Source organism: Sapajus apella, unplaced genomic scaffold, assembly GCF_009761245.1.
Source record: "Sapajus apella isolate SASKATOON/1434 unplaced genomic scaffold, GSC_monkey_1.0 scaffold16, whole genome shotgun sequence".
In the NCBI taxonomy this organism is placed as follows: domain Eukaryota; kingdom Metazoa; phylum Chordata; class Mammalia; order Primates; family Cebidae; genus Sapajus; species Sapajus apella.
The window spans coordinates 16,200,817-16,214,997 of record NW_022436956.1 but is presented as its reverse complement, the minus strand read 5'-3'; the positions used below and the strand labels follow the sequence as shown (position 1 = coordinate 16,214,997).

The window sequence follows — 14,181 nt, the reverse complement described above, 5'->3', positions numbered from 1 at the left end:
AAAAAAAAAAAAAAAAAAAAAAAAAAAGAAAGAAAGAGAGAGAGAGAGAGAAAAGAAAGGAGAGAGAGAAGAAAAGAAAGAGAGAAAGAGAAAGAAAGAGGAGAAAAGGAGGAAGGAAGAATGGAGGGAGGGAAGGCCAGGCACAGTGGCTCATGCCTGTAATCCCAGCACTTTGGGAGGCCAAGGCGGGCAGAACACCTGAGGTCAGGAGTTTGAGACCAGCCTGGCCAACATGGAGAAACCCTGTCTCTACTAAAAATACAAAATTAGCTGGGCATGGTGTCACATGCCTGTAATCCCAGGCATGTGATTTGGGATTTGGGAGGCTGAGGCAGGGGAATCGCTTGAACCCGGGAGGCAGAGGTTATGGTGACCCAAGATCATGCCATTGCACTCCAGCCTGGGCAACAGCAGCAAAAAAAAAAAAAAGGAAAGAAAAACCTCATGAACACAAAGAGGGGAACCACACAGACACTGGGGCCTACTTGAGGGTGGAAAATGGAAGGAGGGAGAGGAGCAGAAAAAAATAACTATTGGGTACTAGGTTTAGTACCTAGGTAATGAAATAATCTGTACAACAAAACCCTGTGACACGAGTTTACTTATACAGCAAACCTGCACATGTACACTTGAACCTAAAAGTTAGAAAAGAATAATCACTTCTGTGGCATTCTTGTCAAAAATGCATTCTCTAATTATGAGGAGACATTAGCCAAACTCAAACTGAGGGCCATTCTACAAAATAAATGGCCTGTGCTCTTCAAAAATGTCAATGTTATGAAAGATTATAAAGACAGAGAAGAGAGGCCAGGTGTGGTGGCTCATGCCTGTAATCACAGCACTTTGGGAGGCTGAGGCAGGTGGATCACTTGAGGTCAGGAGTTTGAGACCTAGCCTGGGCAACGTGGCAAAACCCTGTCTCTACCAAAAATTAGTTGGACATGGTTTCCCACACCTGTGTGGTCCCAGCTACCCGGGAGGCTAAGGTGGGAGGATTGTTGGAGCCTGAGAAGTCAAAGCTTCAGTGAGCTGTGATTGTATCACTGCATTCCACCCTGCGTGACAGAGTGAAACCCTGTCTCAAAAACAACAAAAAAAGCAAGGATGGCTTGTCCAATGGTAGTGGGTTATCAGAACTTATTAATAAAATTTGTGTCACTAAAGTTGGTATACAACCTCCTATTGCTAAATTTGGCTGGCTTAAAAAAAAGAGAGAGAAATTGTTCCAGATTAATGGAGAGTAAAGACACATGAATATTAAATGTATTGCATAATGCTGAAAGGGATACTAGGCCAGAAAAAAAAAATTATATAAATGACATCATTGGCACAATTGGTAAAGTTTGAGAAATAACTGTATATTAAATATAACATCGAATCAATCTTAAACTTTCTGATTTCTGATTTTCTGGGTACATAAAACAATATCCGGCCCGGTGTAGTGGCTCGCGCCTATAATCCAAGCACTTTGGAGGCCAAGGCGGGCAGATCATCTGAGGTCGGGAGTTTAAGATCAGCCTGACCAACATGGTGAAACCCCATCTTAAAAAAAAAAAAAAGGCCGGGCGCGGTGGCTCAAGCCTGTAATCCCAGCACTTTGGGAGGCTGAGGTGGGTGGATCACGAGGTCAAGAGATCGAGACCATCCTGGTCAACATGGTGAAACCCCGTCTCTACTAAAAGCTACAAAAAATTAGCTGGGCATGGTGGCGTGTGCCTGTAATCCCAGCTACTCAGGAGGCTGAGGCAGGAGAATTGCCTGAACCCAAGAGACGGAGGTTGCGGTGAGCCGAGATCGCGCCATTGCACTCCAGCCTGGGTAACAAGAGCGAAACTCCATCTCAAAAAAAAAAAAAAAAAAAAAAAAAAAAAAAATCCTTGTTTTAGGAAATACAGAAATATGTATGGGTAAAGGTACATGATGTCTGCAAATTACTCTCACATCATTAAGCAAAACAATATATATGCAGTATATATGGAAATAAAGATATAAATGTGATAAAGTATTAACAATTGGTGTAATTAGTGAATCTGGGTGAAAAAGTATAGAGGAATTTTTAGAATTCTTGGGATTTTTTTTCTGCAAATCTGAAATTATTAAAAACACAATTTTTATTTTATTTTATTTTATTTACTTATCTTTGAGACAAAGTCTCGCTCTTGTCCCCCAGGCTGGGGTGCAGTGGTGCGATCTCGGCTCACTGCAACCTCCGCCTCCTGGGGGTCAAGGGGTCAAGCGATTCTCCTGCCTCAGCCTCCCAAGTAGCTGGGACTACAGGTGCCCACTACCATGCCCGGCTAATTTTTTGTGTTTTTAGTAGAGACTGGGGTCTCACCATCGGTCAGGCTGGTCTCAAACTCCTGACCTCAGGTGATCCGCCCACCTCGGCCTCCCAAAGTGCTGGGATTACAGGCATGATCCACCGCCCCGGCCAAAAAAACAATTTTTTAATCAAATCACCATCCAATCTAATTCCATCTCCACCATCTACTACAGATGTGATCGTGGATAAGCCATAAACCTTTCAGAAACTCTAGAAAGCAACTACTAGTAGTATTATGGTAGAAAGGATTAACATTAAAGCGAAACTATAAAAATAAATACGATCACTGGACCATGACGCCTTTTCAATGAAATAAGGAGCAAGGGGCTTGGGCAAACGAGGATGCGGAAGATGCTCGGGGGTACCTCCCTTCCGGATCCCCAGGTCCTTGACCCCCAGCATGCAAGGGGCAGGGTTGAGGAGGAACCTCTTAGGCGTTCCTCCAAGCGGTCCTGAGGAGATAAAAGGCGTCAAAAGGGCCCCTCCACACCTGAGCTGCCGCCAAGCTCACTCGATAGGAGCCGGCGCATTTGAGGAGGCGCCTGCGAGGGTCGCTCCTCAGCCGCCGCGACCCCACTCCACGCCCCCACTCCTCGTCGCAGCGCCTCTGCCCGCCCGGAAGGTGGACGTGAAGCTCCAACACCTCGACTTCTGGGCCAGCCTCCATGGCCAGGTCCCGGGACTGCTGGACTGGGACATGGGGAATGAGCTCTTTCTGGCCTTCACCACATCTCACCTCCCCTTAGCCGAGCAGAAACGTGAGTAGCGGGTGGGGTGCGGCGGGGGCTGGGCGTGGCGGCGGGGCGGCTCCCCAGCCTTCGCCCCCACCTCCCCGGGAAGGCTTTGGGGAGGGCCCCCAGGCTTAGCGCCTCCGCCCCCGCCCCACCCCCACTCGCGAACTCCACTTGGGAGTTGGGGGGGGTTCGTTCCCGCCTTAATTGGAAGCTCCCCAAGGGCAGCTGGTCTCACCTAAAAACCGAGGCTTTCAACTCTACGTCACTCGCCAGGCTCCTAGAACGTTCCAAGGCCTCTTCTGGGTCTTTTCTCCGTGGCGCTGGTCGCCATTTGCCATTACTGTATATTTCAGTTACTTTCCTGTCTCTTAAAAAAACAGGCCTAATCGTTTTGTCCATGGCTGTATTCCTAATATATTGCCTGACGTCTAGACGTTCTCCGTACTTGCCGAATGCTTGGTTGACCATCATGATCTTTTAGGTTTTGTCTTCTTTGGACCTCAGGTGTGGAGAGTTGAGGTAATCACGCCTCACATTCCTGGTACCTTTTTGCCTACAAGGCCCTTGGATTAACTCTTTATTTTCTTCTTTTTTTTCTAATTTATTTTTTTAATACGCAGTCTCTCTCGGTGGCCCGGGCCCAGGCTGGAATGCAGTGGCGCCATCTCTGCTCGCTGCAACCTCTCCCCCTCCCCCCTCCCCCGCCGTGTCAAGCGATTTGCCTCAGCCTCCCAAGTAGCCTGGATTGCAGGCGGGCACCGCCACGCCCTGTTAATTTTTGTATTTTTAGTAGAGGCAGGGTTTCACCTTGTTGTCCAGGCCAATCTCGTCCTCCCAAAGTGCTGGGATTGTAGGCCTGAGCCTCCGCCCCCGGCTTTAACTCTTCCTTTTGCCCCTTAAGTCTCCACCCCTTCTTCCATTACCTCCACCCCTCCCGTTACCAGCCCTAATCCATTTAACGCCTGTTTTCTCCACTCATTGGTTTTGAGAGCTATTGTTTTGGGTTGCTAAATTTAGGCCTGGTTCATTATTTCTGATTATTGTTAGTTTTTTTTTTTTTTTTTTAGACTAGTCAAGTGCAGTAGCGAGAAAGGGGGAAAGAGTACAACAAGGAGTTGTTAGTATTCTATCAGCTGTATATCCCACCTTTTACATTTTAATTTTCTTTACACCTAGATTGCTTCCAACTCTGCCACCATAATTGGTGCTAGTGGACATTCTTACATGTTTCTTCATTCAATAAATATGTATTTGCACCTCCAATTGACCTGGCACTGATCTAGACACTCATGATACACAGTGAACAAAACAGACAGGGAACCTTACATTCTACCGGGGGCAGACGGATAATCCACATAATAAATGGGTAGATCATATAGTATGTGATATAGTATGATCATATAGTATGTGATAATCAGCGATCACAAAAGAACTGGAGAAGTGGACTCAGGAATAGGGGAAGGGAGTGGTGGCAGCTACAGTTTTTTGTTTTCAACATGGAATCTCACTCTGTCACCTGGGCACAGTGGCACAATCTCGGCTCACTGCACCCTCCACCACCCAGGTTCAAGTGATTCTTGTGCCTCAGGCTCCTGAGTAGCTGGGATCACAGGCATGTGCCACCCCGCCCAGCTAATTTTTATATTTTTAGTAGAGACAGGATTTCACCATGTTGGCCAGGCTAGTCTTAAATTCCTGGCCTCAAGTCATCTGACTGCATTGGCCTCCCAAAGTGCTGGGATTACAGGCATGAGCCACCGCGCCCGGCCACAACTACAGTTTTAAATAAGATTGTGGAATTGAACTTAATTGGGAACATAATATTTGAGCAAACAGTTGATAGTTACTTGAGGCCAATTCTCCGTATCTTTTTTTTTTTTTTTTTTTGAGATGTGGAGTCTCACTCTGTCTCCAGGCTGGAGTGCAGTGGTGTGGTCTCGGCTCACTGCAACCTCCACCTCCCGGGTTGAAGCGATTCTCCTCCCTCATCTTTCCAAGTAGCTGGGACTATAAAGGTGGGAGGTGGAGGAGTGCACCTAGAGGGTATTTGAAGGGAAAGTGGTTAAGGAGGTCAGTAAGGCTGGATGACAGTAAATAAAGAGCTCCGAAGGGTGTGGTTGAGAGCAGGAATGCCTGTCTTCTAATAACTTTAGGATTGACTTTGAGTCAGATAAGGAATGGTTTTAAGGTTTTGAGACGGGCTCTTTTGCTCAGGCTGGAGTGCAGTGGCACAATTACCTCCAGGCTCAAGCAGTGTTCCCACCTCAGTCCTCAAAGTAGCTGCAACCACAGGCATGGGGCACCACACTGGCTAACTTTTTTATTATTTGTAGAGATTGTGGGGGTTGGGGGTCCCCTCTATGTTGCCCAGGCTGGTCTTGAACCCCTGGACTCAAGCAATCCTCCTACCTCCCAAATTGATTAGAGGAGTGACATGCTCTCAGGGTCTGCTTCATGAGTGTGTGACCTGTGCAGTTGCCTGCCTAGGTGCCTGTATTTGGCTTAATACTCTGCTATCACTGTCTTGAAATTTTTAGTTTTTCTTTTTTTTTTTTTTTTTTTCTTATTTCTTAAAGATGGGGTTTCACCATATTGGTTAGGCTGGTCTTGAACTCCTGACCTCAGGTGATCCACCTCAGCCTCCCAAAGTGCTAGGATTACAGGTGTGAGCCACCGTGCCTGGCTAATGTTTAATTTTTCAACAAGGAGCCCCGTGTTTTCTTTACTGAACCCTACAAATTATGTGGCTAGTGATAGAATGCACTTGCTGAATGAAGAGATCCCTCCAACAGGCTTTGTGTGAACAACATGGCTGTTTATTCACTTGGGTGCAGGCGGGCTGAGGCTGGAAAAGGGCGTCATTGAGGCAGTGGGATAGGAGTTGGTTTTAAAGGTTTGGAGTGGGCAGTGGAAAGTTACATAAGTTACAGTTGGCAGTGTTTTGCAAGCTGGGAGGGGGTCATAGGGGTCGGCCAAGGTCGGTTATAAAGTTCTATGGCCTGATCAATTAGGGTAGGAATAAGGAACACAATAGATAATATCTCAATGTTAAGTAGGTGCCGCAGGGGTTGATCATTTCGTCAGTCTTCCAGTTACTTTAGATTTTCCAAGAACTCATCTGGAGTGTCCGTGCAGGTCACAGAGGTTAACATGGCGTCCATTGCACTGTCAGCTGGCCTAAAAGACCTTACAGCTAGTCCTGCATGATCTATATTTGAAAAAACCACTCTGGCTGTTGTGTCGAGGGTAGACTATGGATGTGCAGAGACTAGGAGGCTGTAGTAGTAATTCAGACAAGAGATGATGGTAGATCGGGCCAGGTTAGTAGCAGGGAGAACCAGCTGGATATGCTAATGTATTGGATATGGTGTATAAAACAGACAATTGAGTATGAGCCTTTCAAAGTGTTTTGACCTAGGGGAAGGATGACATTGCCTTGTGCTGTGAGTGGGAGACAGGTTTAGGAAGGAAGATCAGGAATTCTGTTCTGGATATGCTGAGCTGGAGATTCTTAGTAGACATCCAAGTAGAAGTGGTTTTTTTTGTTGTTGTTGTTGTTGAGACGGAGTTTCGCTCTTGTTACCCAGGCTGGAGTGCAATGGTGCGATCTCAGCTCGTCGCAACCTCCGCCTCCGGGGTTCAGGCAATTCTCCTGTCTCAACCTCCTGAGTAGCTGGGATTATGGGCACGTGCCACCATGCACCATGCCTAGCTAATGTTTGCTATTTTTTTTAGTAGAGACGGGGTTTCACCATGTTGACCAGGATGGTCTTGATCTCTTGACCTCATGATCCACCCGCCTCAGCCTCCCAAAGTGCTGGGATTACAGGCTTGAGCCACCACGCCCGGCCCAAGTAGACGTGTTGAGTCTGCAGTTGGATAGGTGAGCTTGGAGTTCTGGAGAGAGGTGGGGACTGCAGATGTTAATTTTGGGTCTTTTGGTATATGAGTGGAATTTAAGGGTTAAGAATACAGGAGGAACAAGAATGAGCCCTAGGGGCAGTTCATTGTAAAGAGATTGGAGAGCAAAAAAGACCATTGAGAATCAAAACTAAGGGGGGCTGTGGTGTCCTGGAAACCAAGTGGAAAAAGCCTTTCAAGGAGGGGATGGTCGATGAATAGAATATAAGTGACGACTGGATTTAACTAAGCAGAGGTCCCTGGTTAGTGGTTTTGGTAAGTGGTAGAATGAAAAACCTGACTGGAGGGGGCTTAAGAATGAAAGAGGGGCCGGCGGTGGCTTACGCCTGTAATCCCAGCACTTTGGGTGGCTGAGGCGGGTGGATCATGAGGTCAAGAGATCAAGACCATCCTGGTCAACACGGTGAAACCTCATCTTTAAAAAATAAAAGAATGGAAGGAGGAGAAGTAGAGACAAAGTAGAAGCAATGTGTTGTGCCTCAACAGGAAACAAGATGGGAGAATTTTTTTCTTTATTTTTGTTTTTTAGAGACAGGGGCTCCATCTGGCGCGCATGCTGGAGTACAGTGACACCAGCACAGCTCACTGCAGACTCGAGTTGCCTTAAACTCCTGGGCTCAAGTGATCCTCCTAGCCTCAGCTCTCCAAAAGAGGCTGGAATTACAAGCATGAGCCACTGCACCTGGTCCCTAAAATGGGAGAATTAACAGCAAGTTTGCATGCTGAAGAGAATGATCCAACAAAGACAAAAATTAGGGACACAGGAAAGAGAGGGGAAGATTTGTGGAACTTTTTCCTTGAAAAAGCTCAGGGGCTATCTGTGCCAAAGCAAAACACAGACATACAGAGACATTATCCTTGGTTTGCACTGAGATCACCAGTCCATTGATCCTGTCACCTTTTCACTGTTTCACTTGATGTGTCCACCCTTATTCACCTAACGTGAATCCCATGGTTAAATACTATGCAGGTTCCTTGGAGCACCTTGTTGGCCAAACCACAACCCTGACTAAATCCAGCTCTGCCAAACAAGTGTGCCAAAACCACAGTTCAGTGGACTGCTGATCTCAGTGGGATCTTAGCTGGGGTTGAGGGAGTAAGCCAGAAAGACACAAGGTGGTGCCTTTTTTTTTTTTTTAAGGTGGGGTTTCACCATGTTGGTCAGGCTGGTCTTGAACTCCCGACCTCAGGTGATCCGCCTGCCTTGGCCTCCAAACTGCTTGGATTACAGGCGTGAGCCACCACGCCCGGCTGGGTGGTACCTTTTTATATGGTGCATAAATGAGGTTACAGAGAGGTTGCAGTTGGTTTAGGATATGACTGAGGGAGTGTCTACAGTAGAACAGAAGTCAAATTTGCTGGAGACGAGTTCAATAAATAGCAAAGATCGTATTTTTGTTTTTGAAACAAGGTCTGGCTTTGTTGCCCAAGCTGGAGTGCAATGGCGTGAGCGTGGCTCACTGCAGCCTCCCCTTTCCTGCTCAAGCCATCCTCCTGCTTCAGCCTTCTGAGTAGCTGGGACTACAGGCTCATACCACCACACTTGGCTAGGTTATTATTATCGTTGTATTTTTTTGTAGTGATGGGGTTTCACCGTGTTGCACAGCCTGATTTCAAACTCCTGAACCCAAGCAATCTGCCTGCCTAAGCCTCTTAAAGTGCTGGGATTATAGGCATGAGCCACCACACCTGGCCAACAGCCAAGATTTAAAGCAGGAGTCATGTTGGAGAGTTACTGTAAGTCAGGAGCTAAACCAGTAGATGATGGTAACAATGGAGATTGATTAGTCGCTTTTCCTTTTTTTTAATTTTTGCTTTGTTTTATTTTTTGAGATTGATTAGTATCTAAGTTCCTCTATTAACTTGAATATATGCATCCAAGAGCAGACAGGAAGCTATAGTACATTGTAGTCCTACCTGATTGTGCTTAGCAATGGCTATTCCAGTTGATACTCAGAACTGCAGTATAATAAGAGATTCTATTTCCTTTGCATATTTCTCAAGACTTGATATTATCTTTATAATTCTAGTCGACTTGATTGATGTAAAGTGTTACCTCATTATCTTACTGTGTTTTTTCTTATTTCTAATAGTGCTGAGCACCTTATTAGCCATTCAGTTATCCCCTCCTTGTGAATGCTGATTCGTATTATTTGCCCATTTGTAAGTTTGTGTTGGCCTTTTACATATGATTTGTAGGAGCTCTCTATACAGAGAGAACTGAGAAATTCGGGTTGAAGTTTTGCTGTCTATTGATTTTTTTTTTTTTTTTTTTTTTTTTTGCTTATGGTGATTTTTAATATGTAGTACTTTTTTGAGAAGGAGTCTCGCTTTTTTTTTTAACCATAGGAGTCTCGCTTTTTGAGAGAGTCTTGCTCTGTCATCCAGGTTAGAGTGCAGTGGCACAGTCTCAGCTCACTGCAACCTCTGCCTCTCAGGTTCAAGTGATTCTTCTGTCTCAGCCTCCCAAGTAGCTGGGACTACAGGTACGCATCACCACACCCAGCTAATTTTTTGTACTTTTAGTAGAGATGGAGTTTCGCCATGTTGGCCAGGCTGGTCTCGAACTCTTGACCTCAAGTGATCCACCTGCCTTGGCCTCCCAGAGTGCTGGGTTTACAGGTACACACCACCGCACCTGACCAGACTTTAATTTTTGTACTATAATATGTGCATACAATTTATAGATTAATTTTGAGGGTAACTGGCATCTTAATAGTTTGTATTATGAGTCTTTGTTCAAGTCTTTTCTTTATTCAAGAGCTGATATGGGAGGATTACTTGAGCTGGGAGGTGGAGATTGCAGTGAGCCAGTGTCACACCACTGCCCTCGAGCACGGGCAACCAAGTAAGACCTGATCTCAAAAAAAAACCCCAAGTTTTATGTCTTTTGCTACTTTTTCCTGTTTTGAGTACTATGTTGAATATTAGCAACATAATGGGCATCCTCTCTAATTACTGAGCTCTCCAATAAGTGTATCATCATTTCCCAAACAAAAGCCTAGATTCATGTGTAATATAATGACACTCGCAGGGACAGTAGGGGGCAAAAATAGTTTCTGTCCTGAACAACCAGTGCCACTTGCTGAGACAAAGATTACAGGAACTCTTAGAGGAAGACATGGTCCTAGTTGTTGCGGATTGTGGATCTGCTCGCTCCTGCTCCTGGCTTACCACTGTTCACTCTCCCGAGGAACAAGTTGGTCAGGAAGCCGCACAGCAGCCAAGGTGTTTAAGGATACTGAAAAAAACTCATGGAGCCAGAGCTGGCAGTTCACCAAATTTGAATCACTCTTACGAGCCGCAACGTAAAATCACTGGAGACAGAGTGTGCTGACTTGATCAGAGGAGCAAAGGAAAAGAATCTCAAAAGTGAAAGGACCAGTTTGAATGCCTACCAAGACTTTGAGATCACTACAAGAAAAACTCCTTGTGATGCAGGTTCTAAGACATGGGATCATTTCCAGATGAGGATCCACAAGCAACTCATTGACTTGCACAGTCCTTCTAATATTGATAAGTAGATTACTTCCATCAGTATTGAGGTGGAAGTCACCGTTGCAGATGCTTAAGTCAGCTATTTTGATAAATTGATTACCAGTTGTTAAAAAAAAATATTATAGGAAGGCCAGGCATGGTGGCTCATGGCTGTAATCCCAAAATTTTGGGAGCCCGAGGCAGGACAATAGCTTGAGCCCAGGGGTTTGAGACCAGCCCAGGCAATATAGTGAGACCCTCATCTCTACAAAAAATACAAAGATCAGCTGGACATAGTGGCATGCACCTGTAGTCCCAGCTACTTGGGAGGCTGAGGTGGGAGGATCTCTTGAGCACACCACTGCACTCTAGTGTGTGCGACAGAGTGAGACTCTGTCTCAAAAGAAAACAAGAATACAGAAGGAAGAGCAAGAAGATGGAATTCAGTTTTAGAAACAAGTTTGAAGTGCCTGTGGGCTACCCAAGTAAAGATATCCAGTAGGCAGTTCTCCTTAAAGGCTAGCACAGGAGGCTAGGCTAGAGGTAAAAATTTGAGAGCTCTGCATTTTTTTATAGGTGTTAACTGAAGCCACAGGCATGCATAAGATCATTCAGGGACGGTATATATAGAGTGAGAAGAAACGAATGCAGAGGGGAATGAGAACGTCAGAGAGGTAAAGGGAAAACCAGTAGAATATGATATAAACTCCCCAGGCAAGGTCCACAACCTTCTCCCAGAGAAGACTTAAGGTCTAGAATCCTAGGGTCACAAAGGGATATCCCAGGATGTTTTGACTTTCTTTTTCTTTTTGCCAGTTGCCAGGTATAAACTCCGAATTGTTAAGCCACCAAAATTACCCCTAGAGAAAAAACCCAACCCTGATAAGGATGGTAAGTATTGAGTTCTCTGATGTGTTTCTGTGGCCTGGGCTGGAGACCAGGGGCACCCAAAGCCAGTGGGCTGTGGCATACAATCTTCTTTTGTTCTGCACAGGTCCAGATTATGAGCCCAACCTGTGGATGTGGGTAAACCCTAACATCGTGTATCCCCCTGGAAAGCTGGAGGTCCCAGGACTTACAAAGACGGAGGATCTGACAAGCACACTCCCCTCCTCTCAGCCATTCCAGAAGGAGGAAGATGTCAGCTGCTCAGAGCCCACAGGGGTGGAATCGCTGTCCAGGTCCTCCAGCGAGTGGTCGCCCCCTCGGAAGCGGTTTGCCTTTTCCCCCAGCATCTGGGAGGTATGGATTTCTGGGGGTGGGAGCCGGACTTGGGCAGTAGGTAAGGGGCATGGGAAGAGCCATCACAGTTCTGCTCTCTAAGCCATAGCAAAAGGTGAATGGGTTCAGAAACTTACCTACATGCTTGGGTTGGGGAGAAGCCCAGATGGTGGCCCTAGACCACCCCCCTTCCTGCCACTGCACCCTGGAGTAGAGGCCGAGGAGTCAGGACCAGTTCCTACTCTGTGCTCCTCTAGCTCACAGAAGAGGAGGAGGCTGAGGACCAGGAAGACAGCTCCTCTGTGGCTCTCCCATCCCCTCACAAAAGGGCCCCCCTCCAGAATCGGAGGCTTCGGCAAGCCAGCAGCCAGGCGGGGAGGCTCTGGTCCCGGCCCCCTCTCAATTACTTCCACCTAATTGCCCTGGCATTAAGAAACAGTTCCCCCTGTGGCCTCAACGTGCAACAGATCTACAGTTTCACTCGGTATGTGCCGGGGGCCCTGTGAGGAGGGGGAAGTGGGGGCCAGGGCCCCAGGCTGATGCCTTCCAATCCATCCCAGGCTCTGGGTTCCCTATCTGGGTCTGAGAGGAGGAGCATGTTCCCAGTTCCCTTTTCCCGGGCTCCGTTGTCCCCACATATGTACAAGAACATATCCATTCCCACCCCCTTTCACATCTAAAAAATCCTCCAACCTTTATGGCTTTTGTTCTTTTTTTTTTGTTCTCCCTTTTTTTTTTTAATTAGTTTTCAGTGCTCTTTGGGTATAGTTCTCTTTTAAGATATAAATTCACCTGGGTCAGGTAACAGTTTCCCCACCATCCCTCTGATGATCAGCCAGTCTAAAGTCAGGTTTCCCCAACAGTTCCCCACCTGCCTCTGCTAGAACTGGACTGCCTGGCACAGCAACTTGCACCCCTAGGGGCCAGGGAGCTTAGTTGAGAAGGGTTTTCCATTTAGCTCAGATAGTTCTGCACACAGGAGTATAAGGAAGGGAGTTTCTTGGGCCCTTTCCCAGTGTTAGGAGAAGTGCCTCATGTCTCAGGATACAAATCCTCAAGTGGTCCATCCTCAACCAAGATTCCTCTTACAGGAGCTGCTTGGCCTGATTCTGCTTTGTTCATGCTGTGGTCCAAGCCCTGGGCCCTCGGAGGGAGGGCTCAGGTGAGCTATGCATCATGTGGACACTTTGCCATGTGCTCAGTCAGCAAAGAGCAGCTCCAGGCCAACTTGCTACTATCCCCCTGGAGAGAAGGGCTGAGGCCCCTCACCCCTGGGTAGAACATGCTCCAGAAAAGGGCATTCCCCAAACATATCATGCCTTTCCTTACCTCTCCTCTCTGTCCGCAGAAAGCACTTCCCCTTTTTCCGGACGGCCCCAGAAGGCTGGAAGAACACCGTCCGTCACAATCTCTGTTTCCGAGACAGCTTTGAGAAAGTGCCTGTCAGCAGCATGCAGGGTGGGGCCAGCACACGGCCTCGATCTTGCCTCTGGAAGTTGACCGAGGAGGGACACCGCCGCTTTGCGGAGGAGGCCCGAGCCTTGGCTTCCACTCGGCTGGAAAGTATCCAACAGTGCATGAGCCAGCCAGGTGTGAAGCCTTGTCTGTCGTGCGTGGGCCCAAGGGGAGGAGACCTGAAGTTCCTGACCCAAAGCTGGATGTGGAAGCCTGGGTCACACCATGGGGGGCATCTTCTGTAGAAAACAGATAAGGTGGGGTGCAGTGGCTCATGCCTGTAAACCCAGCACTTTGGGAGGCTGAGGTGGATGGATCACCTGAGGCCAGGAGTTTGAGACCAGCCTGGCCAGCACGGTAAAACCCCATCTCTACTAAAAATACAAAAAATTAGCTGGGCATGGTGGTGCACACTGTTAGTCCCAGCTACTTGGGAGGCTGAGGCAGGAGAATTGCTTGAACCTGGCAGGTGGAGGTTGCAGTGAGCTGAGATTGTGTCACTCCACTCCAGCCTGGTCAACAGAGTGAGACTCTGTCTCAAAAAAAAAAAAAAAAAGAAAAGAAAAAGAAAAGAAACAGATTAGCAGTGATCTGAGACCCTCAGCGATGCCTGCCTGAGATGAGACCTCCCCCACCAGTATGGGAGGTAATGTGGCAAGAATCCATGGGCAAATAACTAAGGTGCAACTGGCCTTACCAAGCCCAGCAGCCTAGGCAATAGTGAGCACACAACGTGAGAAGTACAGTAATAGAGGTTATGTGCAAAGAGGACTTACACTTTCCCTGGAGCAGTGCAGGGAGGCTTCAGAGAAGAGGTGGCATTTGAGCCATGAGTGAGAGAAGCAGATCACCTGCTATGAGAGAGCATCCCAGGTCAAGGAAACAGCAACTGTGAAGCATAAACTCCTGAACTCTCTCCTTTTCTTACAGATGTGATGCCCTTTCTCTTTGACCTCTAACCCCAAGAAGTGAGAGCCAGCTAATACCTTATTAAATTTACCCTCAGCAGCCTTCTGTGTGTGTGTGTGTGTGTATGTGTGTGTCTGTGGA

General features: G+C 47.1%; 1 protein-coding gene across 2 annotated transcripts; it reads left to right on the top strand.

The window, feature by feature from the left end:
• Window positions 1-2,801: 2,801 nt before the first annotated feature.
• On the top strand, window positions 2,802-14,139 carry FOXR1 (forkhead box R1). 2 transcript variants are annotated; one of them, XM_032285271.1, is made up of 6 exons: window positions 2,802-3,081; window positions 11,272-11,346; window positions 11,450-11,697; window positions 11,934-12,160; window positions 13,025-13,266; window positions 14,062-14,139. In XM_032285271.1, the coding sequence occupies exons 1-6, from the start codon at window positions 3,021-3,023 to the stop codon at window positions 14,088-14,090; spliced, it is 882 nt and encodes a 293-aa protein (XP_032141162.1). In that variant the 5' UTR covers window positions 2,802-3,020; the 3' UTR covers window positions 14,091-14,139. The 2 variants fall into 2 exon arrangements, with proteins under 2 accessions (XP_032141162.1, XP_032141161.1); XM_032285270.1 differs by lacking the exon at window positions 14,062-14,139 and having other exon boundaries at window positions 2,803-3,081; window positions 13,025-13,436.
• The last annotated feature ends 42 nt before the right edge of the window (window positions 14,140-14,181 follow it).

Bases quoted from the DNA above. Each gene is read 5' to 3' on its own strand.
- FOXR1 (XM_032285270.1), top strand. From the start codon at position 3,021: ATGGGGAATGAGCTCTTTCTGGCCTTCACCACATCTCACCTCCCCTTA. The intron at 3,082-11,271 runs GTGAGTAGCGGG...TCTTTTTGCCAG, and splicing joins CCCCTTAGCCGAGCAGAAAC to TTGCCAGGTATAAACTCCGA. The intron at 12,161-13,024 runs GTATGTGCCGGG...CTCTGTCCGCAG, and splicing joins CAGATCTACAGTTTCACTCG to AAAGCACTTCCCCTTTTTCC.